This window comes from Salvelinus fontinalis, chromosome 3 (assembly GCF_029448725.1).
Source record: "Salvelinus fontinalis isolate EN_2023a chromosome 3, ASM2944872v1, whole genome shotgun sequence".
NCBI classification, from domain to species: Eukaryota; Metazoa; Chordata; class Actinopteri; order Salmoniformes; family Salmonidae; genus Salvelinus; species Salvelinus fontinalis.
In genome coordinates, this window is record NC_074667.1 from 58,174,975 (window position 1) to 58,197,279 (window position 22,305).

At 44.1% G+C, this 22,305-nt stretch overlaps 1 protein-coding gene across 6 annotated transcripts in view; it reads left to right on the plus strand.

Moving 5' to 3' along the window:
• LOC129851184 (voltage-dependent calcium channel subunit alpha-2/delta-2-like) overlaps positions 1-22,305 on the plus strand; it is a 460,295-nt gene that overhangs the window by 392,499 nt on the left and 45,491 nt on the right. For all 6 annotated transcript variants that reach the window (XM_055917548.1, XM_055917549.1, XM_055917550.1 and 3 more), the window contains 5 exons: positions 2,411-2,572; positions 7,640-7,750; positions 8,306-8,384; positions 10,463-10,512; positions 19,857-19,946. In XM_055917548.1, coding sequence (XP_055773523.1) covers positions 2,411-2,572; positions 7,640-7,750; positions 8,306-8,384; positions 10,463-10,512; positions 19,857-19,946 — 492 coding nt within the window. The remainder of the gene's footprint in view (positions 1-2,410; positions 2,573-7,639; positions 7,751-8,305; positions 8,385-10,462; positions 10,513-19,856; positions 19,947-22,305) is intronic.

Genomic DNA, 22,305 nt, shown 5'->3' on the forward strand with positions numbered 1-22,305 from the left:
CACCTGAACAAGGCAGTTAACCCACTGTGCCTAGGCTGTCATTGTAAATAAGAATTTGTTCTTAACTGACTTGCGTGGTTAAACAATTTTTTAAATATGTAATATAGCCATGGCTGTATGCTCAATCAGTAATTCCATGCTTCCTTTTAAACCTTCTTAGACATAACTAACGGTTAACTGGGTTAGTCACCATCACTTCCCCATCCTGCGTACTTCCCCATCCTGCGTACTTCTGGGTCCATGTTCACAAGGTATCCAGGACTATGAGTGCTGATCTAGGATCATGAAAAATAAGACAGGGTGTGTTTCTTCAAGTTGAATAGTACATTTTTACACAATGTATTTTTATATAGTAAAATATTGTTTGTGTTTGTATGATGTTCAAATGTCCTTAGAATGAAACGAAAATGCCATGTGTCTCTATATCACCGACAATACAGTCCTGAAATGAGAATTACCAGTAAATGTGGAGAAGAACATAATGGGGATGGATTCCAATCTGATTTCATTTGCATGCTGAGAATGTATATTTAAAACTTAAATTTAAAATGTTCTTGAAATGTTCTGAGGAGCTCCAAGACAAGGTCAAATGTTTATTGCGTGAACATCAATGGAGTATTGTGTAAAACCTTAAACAAATATACTATGAACATCATATAAACTGACTTATTTCATTCTTACAACATTAACGGAATGTCCTGTGCAACCTAATTTAAACATTGTATGAATGTCATCACAACTGAGCATATTTTGTGTTTTAGGAACCTATCTCTTGTAATATACCTACACTGTTCTGGGAATGTTCCCGGTTTGCTGGAATGTATGCATAGTTACATATACTGTAAAAACTATTACTTTCCCAGATGGTTATAATACCACAATGTTGCAACCCCCAGTCTGTGTGATTGTGCCAGTCTTTATCTCACCAACAGTCTCTCTGCCTTGCTTCTTAGGTTTTCCATTGAATGCTGCATTATCTGACTCACTGCATACATGGGTAGCCTACACTTGCACACATTTGCACGCCTGCATGCCCCACACACACACACTGGCGGGGTAGCCCTGTTTAGAGACTTGGATGGTTAATCCTCCATAATCCAGTGGTTTTAGTCAGTGTATGTTTCTAAATCCCAGCTCTAAGAGGCAGAAATTAGCGTGATGATTTGGGTGGGAACGAGGCTGATTTCCACCCCTTTAAAGAAAATAAGAGCTCTGGAAGTAGGAAGGAAAGAAAATGGTTGTACCTGGTGTATGGTTGTTGGTCTGTTTATTTGCCTATACTGTATGATAGGGTTTGTAGACACCAACAGTAATCATTGTTGTTACAGTAATACAATTGTAATTCAAACTCTGCATTTGATCAGTCAAATATTCCCATTATTATTATTTACCAAATTGCCTTCCACTGCCCTGTTACAAGCACAACTACTGAAGAGTTTATTTCCATAACGCTATATCCACCAATTATTCACATTTGTGTTTTCTCATCAGAAATGATTGATTATGGGTACCTTCATGTGTGTGTAAAGTATTATTGTTCTCTGATTTTTTTATTCATAGATTTTAGATGTGTATGAATTATTTTTTATTTTTTTGCAAAACGCTATTTATCCATTGTTTAGCTGGAATTGAATGTCCGTATCTTGTATATTTGACTGTGATATGTGGTTGTCTCACCTAGGATATATAGTGTTTTGTAATGCAACTATTCTATCTTAATCTGATTCAACAAACTCTTCTGATTTCCAATACAGTATAACCTTCAACGGAACCATTACATTGTGTTCTTGTCATTTTGTTACGAGATCATAATCTGTGACAAGGAATACTATAGTTCGTGTTATTTTTCTATTTTTTACCAATAAACTGTAAATATCAAACTGCACGAACAGAAGGAAATGTCAGATTTTCATGCACCAAATGTTTAACCTATTTTATGCCATCATTCTGTCTTCAAAATGTCAACAGAGTTTAAAGTTGACTTTCAAGAAGAAAGGCCATTAAAAACCTGACATTACAGGCATTGCTGTTCGATGCTAATCACATATAGACACACTGCTCACTGTTTACCTCTCTGTCTGTCACAAACACACACACAGACAAACACACAGCCCGGGACTAATTTTAGTTTAGCAGAGGAGATGAGATCTAGATGACATTACCTTGGCTGGGTGTTTTTCATTTGTTCTTGGTTTGCATTGGAATTCCAGGTGCACCTGTGCTTTGTATGGAAAGCTGTAATTATCAATGTTTATTGCCAGAGTGGCACAGAGCAACCCACATCCCCCTCCTCATCCCAACACACTGCAGATGGAGTAGCCCTCAATGCCAATGAGCGAGCAGCGTGGTCACATCCAGACTCATTAAATTGACAATTATTCATTGTTATCTGTTTCCCCCCCCCACACAGTTTAACGAGAAGGCTGATGCTGTCGTCCCCTGTTTTAAGACCTTGGTCCAGGCCAACATGAGAAACAAGAAGATCTTCAAGGAGTCTATCATGCACATGCAAGCCAAAGGAACCACTGACTACAAGTCTGGCTTCCAGTTCGCCTTCGAACAGCTACTCAATGTAAGACTAAGAGCCAGCAGTCAGTCACGCTCTTTGGGGTTTATTTCAGGGTGATAGGTTAGGTTAAGTCTTCCATGAAATGCCCATGGTATAAGACATGCTAATTATCATACTGACATCCCAATTGACATTGAAATTGACATTGGAATTGACCCTGTGCTACCAAGCCACTCTTTAGACAATCAGAGGATTATGCCTCATCTGAATGGAGCCCAAAGGGGCCACTAGATAGTCAGTCAGTCTGATTAGGAACTGCCACTGCAGTGGGATGATGGCGATGGTGGCGTTTAGGGCTAGCCAGCACAGCAGAGGTCCCTGTGTGTGTGTGCAGCAGGGAGGCAACCAGGCAGGCATTGCTGTCTGTCTGTCTACACAGGTGCTGCCTCAGCTCTCTATACTCCTATATATTATAGGAGGCTTTTGTCCTTATGGGCTCTGATGGGATGATTGATGAGAGAGAGATCAGCCACAGACACTTTATATTCTTCTGGTGGGCCGAGAGGCACAAAGCCAAGTGCCCAGCCTAGCCCAGCCTTGCCTAGCCCAGCCTACAACCCAGCCTATAGCCCAGTCTATAGCCCATTGTAGCCCAGCCTAGCCTTGCCTAGCCCAGCCTAGCCCAGCCTACAACCCAGCCTACAGCCCAGTCTAGCCCAGCCTAGCCCAGCCTATAGCCCAGCCTATAGCCCAGTCTAGCCCAGCCTATAGCTCAGCCTATAGCCCAGCTTATAGACCAGCCTATAGTCCAGTCTGCCTCCCCACACAGCAGATGGAGAAATAAAAAGGCATTTTAATCAGTGTCTGCTGTATTCCCCATGATTAGTGTCAGAAGCGTAATAAAAATGTGTAATTGTGGGAATATTATTTATCTTTATTAGCATCTTCATCAGAGTGACATGCCGCTGGCCTGGGTATTAATGGCAGCTGTCAGGCAGGCAGATTGGGGTTGGAGAGGAAGGGAGAAAGGGCAGCTGTCAGGCAGGCAGATTGGGGTAGGAGAGGAAGGGAGAAAGGGCAGCTGTCAGGCAGGCAAATTGGGGTAGGAGAGGAAGGGAAAAAGGGCAGCTGTCAAGCAGGCAGATTTGGGTAGGAGAAGAAGGGAGAAAGGGCAGCTGTCAAGCAGGCAGATTGGGGTAGGAGAGGAAGGGAGAAAGGGCAGCTGTCAAGCACTCAGATTGGGGTAGGAGAGGAAGGGAGAAAGGGCAGCTGTCAAGCAGGCAGATTGGGGTAGGAGAGGAAGGGAGAAAGAGCAGCTGTCAAGCAGGCAGATTGGGGTAGGAGAGGAAGGGAGAAAGGGCTGCTGTCAGGCAGGCAGATTGGGGTAGGAGAGGAAGGGAGAAAGGGCAGCTGTCAGGCAGGCAGATTGGGGTAGGAGTGGAAGGGAGAAAGGGCAGCTGTCAGGCAGGCAGATTGGGGTAGGAGAGGAAGGGAGAAAGGGCAGCTGTCATGCAGGCAGATTGGGGTTGGAGAGGAAGGGAGAAAGGGAAGCTGTCAGGCAGGCATATTGGGGTTGGAGAGGAAGGGAGAAAGGGCAGCAGTCAGGCAGGCAGATTGGGGTTGGAGAGGAAGGGAGAAAAGGGCAGCTGTCAGGCAGGCAGATTGGGGTAGGAGTGGAAGGGAGAAAGGGCAGCTGTCAGGCAGTCAGATTGGGGTAGGAGAGGAAGGGAGAAAGGGCAGCTGTCAGGCAGGCAGATTGGGGTAGGAGAGGAAGGGAGAAAGGGCAGCTGTCAGGCAGGCAGATTGGGGTAGGAGAGGAAGGGGGAAAGGGCAGCTGTCAAGCAGGCAGATTGGGGTAGGAGAAGAAGGGAGAAAGGGCAGCTGTCAAGCAGGCAGATTGCGGTAGGAGAAGAAGGGAGAAAGGGCAGCTGTCAAGCAGGCAGATTGGGGTAGGAGAGGAAGGGAGAAAGGGCAGCTGTCAAGCACTCAGATTGGGGTAGGAGAGGAAGGGAGAAAGGGCAGCTGTCAAGCAGGCAGATTGGGGTAGGAGAGGAAGGGAGAAAGGGCAGCTGTCAAGCAGGCAGATTGGGGTAGGAGAGGAAGGGAGAAAGGGAAGCTGTCAAGCAGGCAGATTGGGGTTGGAGAGGAAGGGAGAAAGGGCAGCTGTCAGGCAGGCAGATTGGGGTTGGAGAGGAAGGGAGAAAGGGCAGCTGTCAAGCAGGAAGATTGGGGTAGGAGAGGAAGGGAGAAAGGGCAGCTGTCAAGCAGGAAGATTGGCGTAGGAGAGGAAGGGAGAAAGGGCAGCTGTCAAGCAGGAAGATTGGGGTAGAAGAGGAAGGGAGAAAGGGCAGCTGTCAGGCAGGCAGATTGGGGTAGGAGAGGAAGGGAGAAAGGGCAGCTGACAAGCAGGCAGATTGGGGTAGGAGAGGAAGGGAGAAAGGGCAGCTGTCAGGCAGGCAGATTGGGGTAGGAGAGGAAGGGAGAAAGGGCAGCTGTCAGGCAGGCAGATTGGGGTAGGAGAGGAAGGGAGAAAGGGCAGCTGTCAAGCAGGCAGATTGGGGTAGGAGAGGAAGGGAGAAAGGGCAGCTGTCAAGCAGGCAGATTGGGGTTGGAGAGGAAGGGAGAAAGGGAGGAGGGATAGGGGGGGCTACGCCTAGAACTCAATGCATATCACAAGAGTATGCTAACCAACACCTTGCCACGGAACACATTTAACCAACACCTGGCCACCGAATACATTTAACTAACGCCTGGCCAAAGAACACATTTAACCAACACCTGGCCACGGAACACATTTAACCAATGCCTGGCCACGGAACACATTTAACCAACGCCTGGCCACGGAACACATTTAACCAACACCTGGCCACGGAACACATTTAACCAACGCCTGGCCACGGAACACATTTAACCAACGCCTGGCCACGGAACACATTTAACTAACGCCTGGCCACGAAACACATTTAACCAACACCTGGCCACGGAACACATTTAACCAACACCTGGCCACGGAACACATTTAACCAACAGCTGGCCCAGGAACACATTTAACCAACAGCTGGCCACGGAACACATTTAACTAACGCCTGGCCACAGAACACATTTAACCAATGCCCGGCCACAGAACACATTTAACCAATGCCTGGCCACGGAACAAATTTAACCAACGCCTGGCCACGGAACACATTTAACTAACGCCTGGCCGCGGAAGACATTTAACCAACACCTGGCCACAGAACACATTTAACCAACGCCTGGCCATGGAAGACATTTAACCAACGCCTGGCCACAGAACACATTTAACCAACGGCACAGGATAAATTACCTTACACAGACAGAGATATGTACACTTCAATCCCATATATGTGGATGTATTGTGCACTGCACATGCAGGTTATACACTGCTCAAAAAAATAAAGGGCACATTTAAACAACACAATGTAACTCCAAGTCAATCACACTTCTGTGAAATCAAACTGTGAAATCAAAAATCAATCACACTTCTGTGAAATCATGCACATTTGTGGCCTGCTGGAGGTCATTTTGCAGGGCGCTGGCAGTGCACCTCCTTGCACAAAGGCGGAGGTAGCGGTCCTGCAGCTGGGTTGTTGCCCTCCTACGGCCTCCTCCACGTCTCCTGATGTACTGGCCTGTCTCCTGGTAGCGCCTGCATGCTCTGGACACTACGCTGACAGACACAGCAAACCTTTTTGCCACAGCTCGCATTGATGTGCCATCCTGGATGAACTGCACTACCTGAGCCACTTGTGTGGGTTGTAGACGCCGTCTCATGCTACCACTAGAGTGAGAGCACCGCCAGCATTCAAAAGTGACCAAAACATCAGCCAGGAAGCATAGGAACTGAGAAGTGGTCTGTGATCACCACCTGCAGAATCACTTCTTTTTTGGGGGTGTCTTGCTAATTGCCTATAATTTCCACCTTTTGTCTATTCCATTTGCACAACAGCATGTGAAATTTATTGTCAATCAGTGTTGCTTCCTAAGTGGACAGTTTGATTTCACAGAAGTGTGATTGACTTGGAGTTACATTGTGTTGTTTAAGTGTTCCCTTTATTTTTTTGAGCAGTGTACATTAGCTAACATATTAGAACATAGACTCTACAGCTGTTCGAAGGCGAACTGGAAGCCAGACTTTGCTCAAGCATTCTTTTCTCTTGTGATGACCCAAGACACCATGTTTTTGTGATTACCTGGATGGAGAGCCTATACTTTATAATGTCTTTATAGTTTGTGTCCTCTTCCTTTTCCTGACTGTTCCCCCGCTCTCACTAATCACTCTCTATCTGTATCTCTGTATCTCTGTACCTTTTCCTTACTGTTTCCCCGCTCTCACTAATCACTCTCTATCTGTATCTCTCTCTGTATCTCTGTACCTTTTCCTGACTGTTTCCCCGCTCTCACTAATCACTCTCTATCTGTATCTCTCTCTGTATCTCTGTACCTTTTCCTGACTGTTTCCCCCCGCTCTCACTAATCACTCTCTATCTGTATCTCTCTCTGTATCTCTGTACCTTTTCCTGACTGTTTCCCCCCGCTCTCACTAATCACTCTCTATCTGTATCTCTCTCTGTATCTCTGTACCTTTTCCTGACTGTTTCCCCCCGCTCTCACTAATCACTCTCTATCTGTATCTCTCTCTGTATCTCTGTACCTTTTCCTGACTGTTCCCCCGCTCTCACTAATCACTCTCTATCTGTATCTCTCTCTGTATCTCTGTACCTTTTCCTGACTGTTTCCCCGCTCTCACTAATCACTCTCTATCTGTATCTCTCTCTGTATCGCTGTACCTTTTCCTGACTGTTTCCCCCCGCTCTCACTAATCACTCTCTATCTGTATCTCTCTCTGTATCTCTGTACCTTTTCCTGACTGTTTCCCCCCGCTCTCACTAATCACTCTCTATCTGTATCTCTCTCTGTATCTCTGTATCTCTCCCTCTCCTTCCTAATCTCTCTCTCCTTCACTCTCTCTCTCCTTCTCTCTCTCTCTCCCTCTCTCTCTCTCTCTCACTAATCACTCTCTCTTTGTATTTGTCTCTGTATCTCTCCCTCTCCCTCTTCCTCTCCCTCTCCCTTTCTTTCAACCTCTCCGTCTCTCTCTCTGTTCCACAGGATACCGGCGCCCCGAGGGCGGGCTGCAATAAGATGATAATGATGTTTACAGATGGAGGAGAGGATCGTGCACAGGACATCTTTGAGAAGTACAACTGGCCCAACAAAACAGTGAGTCTGTCCCCTAAAACCAATTATCTATTCATCAATCCTAGTCTCCCAATGATTTAGCCCATTCATGTTTATGAGTTGATGAACCAGTCTGTACTCTCCCTTCTCTCTCTCTCTTCCTCTCTCTCTCTCTTCCTCCCTATCATCTCTCTCTCCTTGTCATCTCTCTCTCCCTCTCTATCTCCCTCCCTGTCATCTCTCTGTCTTTTTTTTTGTCTTGCTGCTGGTGTTAACAGCTCTGACCTGCTGACTAATTAGCCACTTTATTATCAGAACCCATGAAATTACAGCCAACACATGCACTCACTCACTCTCTCTCTCTCCCTGTCTCTCTCTCTCCCTGTCTCTCTTTCTCTCTCCCTGTATCTCTCTCTCCCTGTCTCTCTTTCTCACTCCCAGTCTCTCTTTCTCCCTCTCCTTCTGTTTTTTTCTCTTCATCCTCGCTCACATGGTTTGAAATGCTGCTGCCATTTTGCTTTCTCACTGTGCGAGAAGAATGTTGATTCTACTGATCTTAGTTTTTCTCTCTCTGCCCACTACCTCCTCACCTTCCAGATTCGAGTATTTACCTTTTCAGTCGGGCAGCACAACTATGATGTCACCCCCTTGCAGTGGATAGCTTGTGCCAACAAAGGTGAGTAGAGAGGGTGTGCCTGTAAAGTGTAGTGACATGGAGAGACTTTACATCTACGCTCATAGATAGAGGAGAACAGAAGCTCCTTCTGCGGCCTATCAATACTCCTCATGTCTAGCAAACAGAAACCAGAAAATATGGGATATTATTATGTCATCATATAACCAAACTCCAATCAAACTGCCCAGCTGTCCACAACCTAGATGACTAAGCTATCCTCCTTTCCTCCATTAGTCCTCATGACCTCATGACCTCATGCCCACTCTGAACCATAACCAATGTACAATTCCACTTTTATGTTCTCTCTGTTTCACTCTTTTTTACAACGTTTCTCTCTCTCTCTCTCTCTCTCTCTCTCTCTCGCTCTCTCGCTCTCTATGTTGTTTGATTTCTCACTGTCTAAATGTTTCTCTAATACGCTTAGCTCTCTCTTCTTCCCATCACAAGAAGCATCCCTCCTAAAGAAGGCTAATTAGTTAATTTCCAGTGTTGCCTTCATAGTGCTTCAGAAGTGCCTCCCTCCCCACAAGTTGTAATTCATTATCGGGTGGAGCCTGGCTGTGTGGTGATAACCATGGCTACCACCTCTCATGCAGGCAGGCGGCATGGGGGAAGTCCAGGATTACTCCTCTGTGCCAACATGCCACTCACTCTAATCATTAGCATGGCACCAAAGCCAATGCCAACCTATGACAATGCTTTTTGAGGTATTCTCCTCTGTGGAGCTGTCATTTGACATGTAGTTGTACAACACTTTACTTATTGCTCTTCTTCGGTATCACACGCAAACAGAGACACATGTCGAGCCGAACATTCTCACCCAGAACACACACTTACACACACACAAGAATCCGCCTCACAAACATATTACATACCCAGCTTCCTCTTGACTAGCCTTACTGTTGTCTCACTTGGCTTGTGCTGCAATCTCTTGGAACCTGGAACCTGGAACCTCTTGGAAGTGGAACCTACCCCCGCTCTGTGTCACTATGAGCTGAACTTTTCTCCTCTCTCCGGTGGCTGAAGACCTGGGTGTAGACCTCTGGTCCATGCTCTCTAGTTTCTATGTTGGTTTCTCTCCTCGTTCCTATTGTCATGTTCTGCCCTGCAACTGGAGGTGTCACAGTCTCTGGCAGGCAGCCAAAAACACTAAGCAAAGGAAGGAGCTACTGTTCTGAACAGTCATAGGAATATGTGTGTGTGTGTGTGTGTGTGTGTGTGTGTGTGTGTGTGTGTGTGTGTGTGTGTGTGTGTGTGTGTGTGTGTGTGTGTGTGTGTGTGTGTGTGTGTGTGTGTGTGTGTGTGTGTGTGTGTGTGTGTGTGTGTGTGTGTGTGCTTTCTTGTCTCTTAACATTCTGGGGATGCTGTCTCCATTTCGCGGCTCTTTGTATAAACACTCTGTGCTTTAATAACTTGGGGAGCGGCAGCAGTTATTGACCCAGAGTGAGTGTGTCTCTCCTCTCCTCAATCCCTAATCAGTAGTCCTGTTCTGTTCTGCCTGGGGTACAGCAGCAGCATCCTCAATGAGCCCTAACACACATTACATTGACATCCTGCAGTAAAATGATGATGAGACTGGAGGTCAATGGCCAATTGTTTCCCCATAGCACCTTAATGGAAATCAATCACACAGTACACACACACATGTGTACATGCGTATGCGTGCACACACACACACACACACACACACACACACACACACACACACACACACACACACACACACACACACACACACACACACAAACACACACCACACACCACATGCACACACATACCACACACACACAAACACACCTATCTGCAGCAAATTACATAATGGCCAACAAACGTAATGGATACTAAATGCAATTTCCCCATAGAGAACAATTAGCATTCTGCTGAGGAGACATTTTAAAATCATAGCACTACATTTGCTCTAATAGCAAAAGATGTTGAGACTTCGCTGGGCAGTTGTGTTATTTCACTTATGCATAGCAATATTACCTTTACAATACACACTACAACAGAACAGTTACATGTTGTTGGTTATTATCACTGTGTATCCACTGAACAGATTCTCTCACTTTGATCTTCAGGATTCTACTACGAGATTCCATCCATTGGAGCCATCAGAATTAACACGCAGGTCAGATATCCTTCCTTCAGTGTGTGTATGTGTGTATGTGTGTATGTGTGTATGTGTGTATGTGTGTATGTGTGTATGTGTGTATGTGTGTATGTGTGTATGTGTGTATGTGTGTGAATCCTTAATGTAACTTCAGGATGTGTTTTCTAGGTCATGTTGAGTTCATTACTCTCTTTAAAGATAATTATGCACATTGTAGATAATGCCTTTAAATATTCCAATTACAAAATGACACAAGGAGGCTTGGAAAGAGCAATAGAGAGGAAGTCACAGGGAGAGATAGAGCTCACTTCTGTCTTCTAGAGGAATAGAGAGGAAGTCACAGGGAGAGATAGAGCTCACTTCTGTCTTCTAGAGGAATAGAGAGGAAGTCACAGGGAGAGATAGAGCTCACTTCTGTCTTATAGAGGAATAGAGAGGAAGTCACAGGGAGAGATAGAGCTCACTTCTGTCTTATAGAGGAATAGAGAGGAAGTCACAGGGAGAGATAGAGCTCACTTCTGTCTTATAGAGGAATAGAGAGGAAGTCACAGGGAGAGATAGAGCTCACTTCTGTCTTCTAGAAGAATAGAGAGGAAGTCACAGGGAGAGATAGAGCTCACTTCTGTCTTATAGAGGAATAGAGAGGAAGTCACAGGGAGAGATAGAGCTCACTTCTGTCTTTTAGAAGAATAGAGAGGAAGTCATAGGGAGAGATAGAGCTGACTTCTGTCTTCTAGAAGAATAGAAAGGAAGTCACAGGGAGAGATAGAGCTCACTTCTGTCTTCTGGAGGAATAGAGAGGAAGTCACAGAGAGAGATAGAGCTCACTTCTGTCTTCTGGAGGAATAGAGAGGAAGTCACAGGGAGAGATAGAGCTCACTTCTGTCTTCTGGAGGAATAGAGAGGAAGTCACAGAGAGAGATAGAGCTTACTTCTGTCTTTTAGAAGAATAGAGAGGAAGTCACAGGGAGAGATAGAGCTCACTTCTGTCTTCTGGAGGAATAGAGAGGAAGTCACAGAGAGAGATAGAGCTCACTTCTGTCTTATAGCAGGTCTCAGTGAGACAGAGGCTTTCAGATCTGCTGTGTTGCCTAATCCACCTCTCCTCTAGTCCCTCCATTACACTACTCACACACACACACACACAGCTGATGCACAGTGTACGTAGTGACACATAGCTGATGCAGCCTGTATTGCACAGTGTACATAGTAACACATAGCTGATGCAGCCTGTATTGCACAGTGTACATAGTAACACATAGCTGATGCAGCCTGTATTGCACAGTGTACTTAGTTAGTTGTGTACTAACTACTTAGTTGGACAAACAGACAGGATGCTAGTTGGTTGACCTGGGCCAGGCATGTAAAGTAGTCCCTGGTTATAGCAACGCATTAACCCATAGTACGGTTAGCTTGGACCCTGGACCCTGGCCTCTACCTACCTGTGGCTCTGTTTCCCTTGGACCTCCTCAGCCATTTTGCTGGCTGACTTTTATGTTTGCTAAATTGTTCTAGTCAGGTGTAACATTTCCCCTATATCCTGTGAAAAGGTCTGCCTGTCATCATCCTGATGAAATATCTCCCTGTGGCAAGAGCGTTAAACGAGAGTTTTAGTGAGATGATAATAGAATAGGTTACGCCTGTCAGCACCTCAGTGTTCAGGCCATGAATAACAAATGGTCAAAGGCACAACACTAAAACAGCACTGTTCTCTGTGTGTTCACACTGCGCGACCCTCCTTGAGTATAAGATGGATACGTAGACTGTTATGGTTAGGGTCTGAGTTGTGCTATAATCGAATATACCATTATGTAAAGGGGCATTATTTACTGACGATGTGAATAAGACCTATTTTGCATACTAAAAGGCGCTGTACGGTCAATCCGACGTCTGCATTGGCCGTGCAGCATTTAGTGATATGTCTCAGCAGAATTCAGGGAATTCATACTTCTTGCACTTCGTGGAGCAGCGCAGAGCTGTTGAGAAGGAAGTTGTCAAGGAAGTGAGTTTGTGTTTATACAGGACCTCCCTCCCTCACCTACCGTCAACCAATCATGTCAATGTGGAGCAATACGGAGCCCTGCATTTGGGAGGCGCACCGCAATCCGGTACAGGGCTCGATTTGGCCAATTTCGTCACACCCTCCATACAGCGCCTTAGAACACATTTTCGGATCAAGCATGAATTGGCTTTAACTCCCTATTTTATACACGTGATCAGCACAGTTTAACTACCTAGATCTTTAGTTGGATTAGGATTGAATCTTCCTGAATTCCTCACCCATAATTGAGATATATTGGAGTTGGTGAAGCGGTCACCAAAGCCTGTTGTTTTCTCATGATCAATTTGAACAGAAACAGCAGGGACTAAGACATTCCACTGACATCTAGGATCAAACTCCCAACGTCCGAAGGTTTCCTTATCAGATTTGGGTGATGTGATCCCTGTCACACAGTCGCTGATTTCCCCCAATCCCCAACAACAGTATTCCATGGATCAATAAATTATTCCAAAAACATTGACGTGTTGAATCTATAAAATTAACCTACTACTGTGGTTAACATAGAGAGGTCTTTATACACTGCTGTGGTTAACACAGAGAGGTGTTTATACACTGCTGTGGTTAACACAGAGATGTGTTTATACTGTACACTACTGTGGTTAACACAGAGAAGTGTTTATACTGTGCACTACTGTGGTTAACACAGATAGGTCTTTATACACTACTGTGGTTAACACAGAGAGGTGTTTATACTGTGCACTACTGTGGTTAACACAGAGAGGTGTTTATACACTACTGTGGTTAACACAGAGAGGTGTTTCTACTGTACACTGCTGTGGTTAACACAGAGAGGTGTCTATACACTGCTGTGGTTAACACAGAGAGGTGTTTATACACTGCTGTGGTTAACACAGAGAGGTGTTTATACACTGCTGTGGTTAACACTGAGAGGTGTTTATACACTGCTGTGGTTAACATAGAGAGGTATTTATACACTGCTGTGGTTAACACTGAGAGGTGTTTATACACAGCTGTGGTTAACACTGAGAGGTGTTTATACACTGCTGTGGTTAACACAGAGAGGTGTTTATACACTGCTGTGGTTAACACTGAGAGGTGTTTATACACTGCTGCGGTTAACACTGAGAGGTGTTTATACACTGCTGTGGTTAACACAGAGAGGTGTTTATACTGTACACTACTGTGGTTAACACAGAGAGGTGTCTATACACTGCTGTGGTTAACATAGAGAGGTGTTTATACACTACTGTGGTTAACACAGAGAGGTGTTTCTACTGTACACTGCTGTGGTTAACACAGAGAGGTGTCTATACACTGCTGTGGTTAACACAGAGAGGTGTTTATACACTGCTGTGGTTAACACAGAGAGGTGTTTATACACTACTGTGGTTAACACAGAGAGGTGTTTATACACTACTGTGGTTAACACTGAGAGGTGTTTATACACTGCTGTGGTTAACACTGAGAGGTGTTTATACACTGCTGTGGTTAACACTGAGAGGTGTTTATACACTGCTGTGGTTAACACAGAGAGGTGTTTATACTGTACACTACTGTGGTTAACACAGAGAGGTGTTTCTACTGTACACTACTGTGGTTAACACAGAGAGGTGTTTATACACTACTGTGGTTAACACAGAGAGGTGTCTATACACTGCTGTGGTTAACACTGAGAGGTGTTTATACTGTACACTGCTGTGGATAACACAGAGAGGTGTTTATACTGTACACTACTGTGGTTAACAAGGAGAGGTGTCTATACACTGCTGTGGTTAACATAAAGAGGTGTTTATACACTGCTGTGGTTAACACTGAGAGGTGTTTCTACTGTACACTGCTGTGGTTAACACAGAGAGGTGTTTCTACTGTACACTGCTGTGGTTAACACAGAGAGGTGTTTATACACTGCTGTGGTTAACACAGAGAGGTGTTTATACACTGCTGTGGTTAACACAGAGAGGTGTTTCTACTGTACACTGCTGTGGTTAACACAGAGAGGTGTTTATACACTGCTGTGGTTAACACAGAGAGGTGTTTATACACTGCTGTGGTTAACACAGAGAGGTGTTTCTACTGTACACTGCTGTGGTTAACACAGAGAGGTGTTTATACACTACTGTGGTTAACACTGAGAGGTGTCTATACACTGCTGTGGTTAACACAAAGAGGTGTTTATACACTGGTTTGGTTAACATAGAGCGGTGTTTCTACTGTACACTGCTGTGGTTAACACTGAGAGGTGTTTATACACTGCTGTGGTTAACACAGAGAGGTGTCTATACACTGCTGTGGTTAACACAGAGAGGTGTTTATACGCTGCTGTGGTTAACATAGAGAGGTGTTTATACACTGCTGTGGTTAACACAGAGAGGTGTTTATACGCTGCTGTGGTTAACACAGAGAGGTGTCTATACACTGCTGTGGTTAACACTGAGAGGTGTTTACACACCGCTGTGGTTAACATAGAGAGGTGTTTATACACTGCTGTGGTTAACACAGAGAGGTGTTTATACACTACTGTGGTTAACACAGAGAGGTGTTTATACACTACTGTGGTTAACACAGAGAGGTGTTTATACACTACTGTGGTTAACACAGAGAGGTGTTTATACACTACTGTGGTTAACATAGAGAGGTGTTTATACACTGCTGTGGTTAACACTGAGAGGTGTCTATACACTACTGTGGTTAACACAGAGGGGTGTTTCTACTGTACACTGCTGTGGTTAACACAGAGAGGTGCTTCTACTGTACACTGCTGTGGTTAACACAGAGAGGTGTTTATACACTGCTGTGGTTAACACAGAGAGGTGTTTATACACTGCTGTGGTTAACACAGAGAGGTGTTTATACACTGGTTTGGTTAACATAGAGCGGTGTTTCTACTGTACACTGCTGTGGTTAACACTGAGAGGTGTTTATACACTGCTGTGGTTAACACAGAGAGGTGTTTATACGCTGCTGTGGTTAACATAGAGAGGTGTTTATACACTGCTGTGGTTAACACAGAGAGGTGTTTCTACTGTACACTGCTGTGGTTAACACAGAGAGGTGTCTATACACTGCTGTGGTTAACACAGAGAGGTGTCTATACACTGCTGTGGTTAACACTGAGAGGTGTTTACACACCGCTGTGGTTAACATAGAGAGGTGTTTATACACTGCTGTGGTTAACACTGAGAGGTGTTTATACACTGCTGTGGTTAACATAGAGAGGTGTTTATACACTACTGTGGTTAACACAGAGAGGTGTTTATACACTACTGTGGTTAACACAGAGAGGTGTTTATACACTACTGTGGTTAACACAGAGAGGTGTTTATACACTACTGTGGTTAACACAGAGAGGTGTTTATACACTACTGTGGTTAACATAGAGAGGTGTTTATACACTGCTGTGGTTAACACTGAGAGGTGTCTATACACTGCTGTGGTTAACACTGAGAGGTGTTTACACACCGCTGTGGTTAACATAGAGAGGTGTTTATACACTGCTGTGGTTAACACTGAGAGGTGTTTATACACTGCTGTGGTTAACATAGAGAGGTGTTTATACACTACTGTGGTTAACACAGAGAGGTGTTTATACACTACTGTGGTTAACACAGAGAGGTGTTTATACACTACTGTGGTTAACACAGAGAGGTGTTTATACACTACTGTGGTTAACATAGAGAGGTGTTTATACACTGCTGTGGTTAACACTGAGAGGTGTCTATACACTGCTGTGGTTAACACAGAGGGGTGTTTCTACTGTACACTGCTGTGGTTAACACAGAGAGGTGTTTCTACTGTACACTGCTGTGGTTAACACAGAGAGGTGTTTATACACTGCTGTGGTTAACACAGAGAGGTGTTTATACACTGCTGTGGTTAACACAGAGAGGTGTTTATACACTGCTGTGGTTAACACAGAGAGGTGTTTCTACTGTACACTGCTGTGGTTAACACAGAGAGGTGTTTATACACTACTGTGGTTAACACAGAGAGGTGTCTATACACTGCTGTGGTTAACACAAAGAGGTGTTTATACACTGCTGTGGTTAACATAGAGAGGTGTTTCTACTGTACACTGCTGTGGTTAACACTGAGAGGTGTTTATACACTGCTGTGGTTAACACAGAGAGGTGTCTATACACTGCTGTGGTTAACACAGAGAGGTGTTTATACACTGCTGTGGTTAACATAGAGAGGTGTTTATACACTGCTGTGGTTAACACAGAGAGGTGTTTCTACTGTACACTGCTGTGGTTAACACAGAGAGGTGTTTATACACTACTGTGGTTAACACAGAGAGGTGTTTATACACTGCTGTGGTTAACACAGAGAGGTGTTTATACACTGCTGTTGTTAACACTGAGAGGTGTTTCTACTGTACACTGCTGTGGTTAACACAGAGAGGTGTTTATACACTGCTGTGGTTAACACTGAGAGGTGTTTATACACTGCTGTGGTTAACATAGAGAGGTGTTTATACACTACTGTGGTTACCACAGAGAGGTGTTTATACTGTACACTACTGTGGTTAACACAGAGAGGTGTTTATACACTGCTGTGGTTAACACTGAGAGGTGTTTACACACCGCTGTGGTTAACATAGAGAGGTGTTTATACACTGCTGTGGTTAACACTGAGAGGTGTTTATACACTGCTGTGGTTAACATAGAGAGGTGTTTATACACTACTGTGGTTAACACAGAGAGGTGTTTATACACTACTGTGGTTAACACAGAGAGGTGTTTATACACTACTGTGGTTAACACAGAGAGGTGTTTATACACTACTGTGGTTAACACAGAGAGGTGTTTATACACTACTGTGGTTAACATAGAGAGGTGTTTATACACTGCTGTGGTTAACACTGAGAGGTGTCTATACACTGCTGTGGTTAACACAGAGGGGTGTTTCTACTGTACACTGCTGTGGTTAACACAGAGAGGTGTTTCTACTGTACACTGCTGTGGTTAACACAGAGAGGTGTTTATACACTGCTGTGGTTAACACAGAGAGGTGTTTATACACTGCTGTGGTTAACACAGAGAGGTGTTTCTACTGTACACTGCTGTGGTTAACACAGAGAGGTGTTTATACACTACTGTGGTTAACACAGAGAGGTGTCTATACACTGCTGTGGTTAACACAAAGAGGTGTTTATACACTGCTGTGGTTAACACAGAGAGGTTTCTATACACTGCTGTGGTTAACACAGAGAGGTGTTTATACACTGCTGTGGTTAACATAGAGAGGTGTTTATACACTGCTGTGGTTAACACAGAGAGGTGTTTCTACTGTACACTGCTGTGGTTAACACAGAGAGGTGTTTATACACTACTGTGGTTAACACAGAGAGGTGTTTATACACTGCTGTGGTTAACACAGAGAGGTGTTTATACACTGCTGTGGTTAACACTGAGAGGTGTTTCTACTGTACACTGCTGTGGTTAACACAGAGAGGTGTTTATACACTGCTGTGGTTAACACTGAGAGGTGTTTATACACTGCTGTGGTTAACATAGAGAGGTGTTTATACACTACTGTGGTTACCACAGAGAGGTGTTTATACTGTACACTACTGTGGTTAACACAGAGAGGTGTTTATACACTGCTGTGGTTAACACTGAGAGGTGTTTATACACTACTGTGGTTAACACAGAGAGGTGTTTATACACTGCTGTGGTTAACACTGAGAGATGTTTATACACTACTGTGGTTAACACAGAGAGGTGTTTATACACTACTGTGGTTAACACAGAGAGGTGTTTATACACTACTGTGGTTAACACAGAGAGGTGTTTATACACTACTGTGGTTAACACAGAGAGGTGTTTATACACTACTGTGGTTAACACAGAGAGGTGTTTATACACTACTGTGGTTAACACAGAGAGGTGTTTATACACTACTGTGGTTAACACAGAGAGGTGTTTATACACTACTGTGGTTAACACAGTAGTGTTACACGGCATCTCCCGGGTGGCGCAGTGGTCTAGGGCTAACTGCGCCACCAGAGTCTCTGGGTTCGCGCCCAGGCGGGGCTGGGTTCGCGCCCAGGCTCTGTCGCAGCCGGCCGCAACCGGGAGGTCCGTGGGGCGACGCACAATTGGCATAGTGTCGTCCGGGTTTGGCCGGTAGGGATATCCATGTCTCAGTATGTAAAATGTAAATAAAATGTATGCACTCTACTGTAAGTCGCTCTGGATAAGAGCGTCTGCTAAATGACTAAAATATGTAAATGTAGAGAGGTGTTTATACACTACTGTGGTTAACACAGAGGGGTGTTTATACACTACTGTGGTTAACACAGAGGGGTGTTTATACACTACTGTGGTTAACACAGAGGGGTGTTTATACACTACTGTGGTTAACACAGAGAGGTGTTTATACACTACTGTGGTTAACACAGAGGGGTGTTTATACACTACTGTGGTTAACACAGAGGGGTGTTTATACACTACTGTGGTTAACACAGAGAGGTGTTTATACACTACTGTGGTTAACCACAGAGAGGTGTTTATACACTACTGTGGTTAACACAGAGGGGTGTTTATACACTACTGTGGTTAACACAGAGAGGTGTTTATACACTACTGTGGTTAACACAGAGGGGTGTTTATACACTGCTGTGGTTAACACAGAGGGGTGTTTATACACTACTGTGGTTAACACAGAGGGGTGTTTATACACTACTGTGGTTAACACAGAGAGGTGTTTATACACTACTGTGGTTAACACAGAGGGGTGTTTATACACTACTGTGGTTAACACAGAGAGGTGTTTATACACTACTGTGGTTAACACAGAGAGCCAGTGGGAGATTGGCATGCTTGTGCCACGTGCCTCTGACACTCCTAATGTGTTTTTAGTAGCTGCTTCATATTGATGAATAATGGCCCTAAATGTCTAAAGACTGTCCACAGGCTTTACTGCTTCTCAGGCCTGGGCTGCTTCTACTGTTGGCCCTCAGGTTTATATGACAGTGAGAAGACTTGTAAGGGTCTTATAGTTTTACGATGAATAAGGGTGACATGCTCTGAATCCCCCCCCAACAGCTATGGGCTGTTGCTATGCGCGACGCAACGAGGAGTGCCTGGATACCACCCCTAGCCGTGGTATATTACCACAAACCCCTAACATGCCTTATTGGTATTATAAACTGGTTACCAACAGTAATTAGAGCAGTATAAATACATGTTTTGTCATACCTGTGGTATACGGTCTGATATACTACGGCTGTCAACCAATCAATTCAGGGTTCTAACCACCCAGTTTATAAAGCAATATATGGTGTGTGTGTGTGTTTGTCATTTCTCTGATGTATGTGTTCTCCTCCCTGTCTCAGGAGTACCTGGATGTGCTGGGTCGGCCCATGGTGCTGGCTGGGCCCAAGGCCAAACAGGTCCAATGGACCAACGTCTACCAGGATGCTCTGGTAAGCCACAACTATCCCACTGATGAGTAGCAACACAAGTGTCACGTTACAGTACATTACTGTAATATACTGTATTATCTATGCATATGCATCACTGTTTATTATTTATTATTGTTATATATAGCTTTTTTTATTGTTATTTTATTGTTTTACTTTATTTTCTTAAAACTGCATTGTTGGTTAAGGGCTTGTAAGTAAGCCTTTCCATTCTACGCCTGCTGTATTCGGCAGCTAGCACTGCGATGCAGTGCCTTAGACCACTGCGCCACTCAGACTGCCACTCAAACTGCAGTACAATGGTCTTAGCATTAAAACAGAAATTAATTAAATAAAAGAAAATTGGATTTCATTTGATTTCATTCATTTCTGTTTTAATGCTAAGGCCCTTGTAATGCAGTTTACCCGGTACTAGCCAAAAATCGAAACGCTTTAGAATTAGTTGCTTACACACTTCTACTTTGAGTCCTACCTATAACATAGCTATGTTTTAGATTAAAAAACATTATATAGAGCCTCCTGAGTGGCGCAGTGGTCTAAGGCACTGCATCACCTCTCTGTGCTAGCTGTGCCACTAGAGATTCTGGGTTCGCAACCGGGAGACCCTTGGGGCTGGCGCACAATTGGCCCAGTGTCGTCCGTGTTGGGGAGGGTTTGGCCGGCAGGGAAGTCCTTGTCCCATTGCGCACTAGCGACTCCTGTGGGGGGCCGGGTGCAGTGCACGTTGACACGGTCACCAGGTGTACAGTGTTTCCTCTGATTGGTGAGGCTGGCTTCTGGGTTAACCTGTCTAGGATGAGGGTGCCGCTAGCGGCACTCCCCCCCCACCCCCACTGAAAAGGCAGAGCCGCGAAATTCAAAAAAAATATTTTTTTTTAAATATTTAACTTTCACACATTAAAGTCCAATACAGCTAATGAAAGACACAGATCTTGTGAATCCAGCCAACATGTCCGATTTTTAAAATGTTTTACAGGGAAGACACAATATGTAAAGATGTAAATCTATTAGCTAAAAACACATTAGCATAATCCACCATCTTTTCTTTGTCCACCAACAACAGTAGCTATCACTAATTCGGCTAAACTAAGATATTTATAGCCCCTAACCAAGAAAAAAACTCATCAGATGACAGTCTGATAACATATTTATGGTATGGGATAGGTTTTGTTAGAAAAATGTGCATATTTCAGGTAGATGGCATAGGTTACAATTGCACCCACCGTCACAAATGGACTAGAATAACTACATAGAGCAACGTGTTTACCTACTTACTAATCATCAAACATTTCGTAAAAATACACAGCATACACTAATCGAAAGACACAGATCCTGTGAATACAGACAATATTTCAGATTTTCTAAGTGTCTTACAGTGAAAATACAATAAATCGTTATATTAGCATAGCACATGTGCAAACATTACCCCAGCATTAATTCTAGCCAAAGTGAGCGATAACGTAAACATCGCCAAAATATATAATTTTTTTCACTAACCTTCTCAGAATTCTTCAGATGACACCCCTGTAACATCACATTACAACATGCATATACAGTTTGTTCGAAAATGTGCATATTTAGCCACCAAAATCATGGTTAGACAATGAGAAATGTAGCCCAGCTGGTGAGAAAATGTCCGTGCGCCATATTAGACAGTGATCTACTCGTATACATAAATACTCATAAACGTGACTAAAAAATATAGGGTGGACAGCGATTGATAGACAATTTAATTCTTAATACAATCGCGGAATTACATTTTTTAAATTATCCTTACTTTTCAATACAGTTTGCGCCAAGCGAAGCTACGTCAAAAAACATGGCGTCCTAAGCCACTAACATTTTTCGACAGAAACACGATTTATCATAATAAAAATGTCCTACCTTGAGCTGTTCTTCCATCAGTATCTTGGGCAAAGGATCCTTTCTTGGGTCTAATCGTCTTTTGGTGGAAAGCTGTCCTCTTGCCATGTGGAAATGCCAACTGTGTTCAGCATGAACTGGAAGCGTGCCCAGCGATTCACAGCGTTTCAGAAATAAATGTCCCAAAATCGCACTAAACGGATATAAATTGCTATAAAACGCTTTAAATTAACTACCTTATGATGTTTTTAACTCCTATAACGAGTCTTAACATGACCGGAGAAAGATTACTCCCAACACTAATGCTTGGAACAGGTGCGGGTCGGTGTCCTCCAGGCGCATGACGCAGCTCCAAAAGAGTGACTAGCTACAGGGTTTTTTAATTTATAGTGCCTGTGAACGCGCATTTGACCCCATTCAAATCGTCATCACGTAAAGGCATCCAGGGGAAGACGTAAGCAGTGTCCGTATACTCATAGGAATAACATTGGCTTTAAAA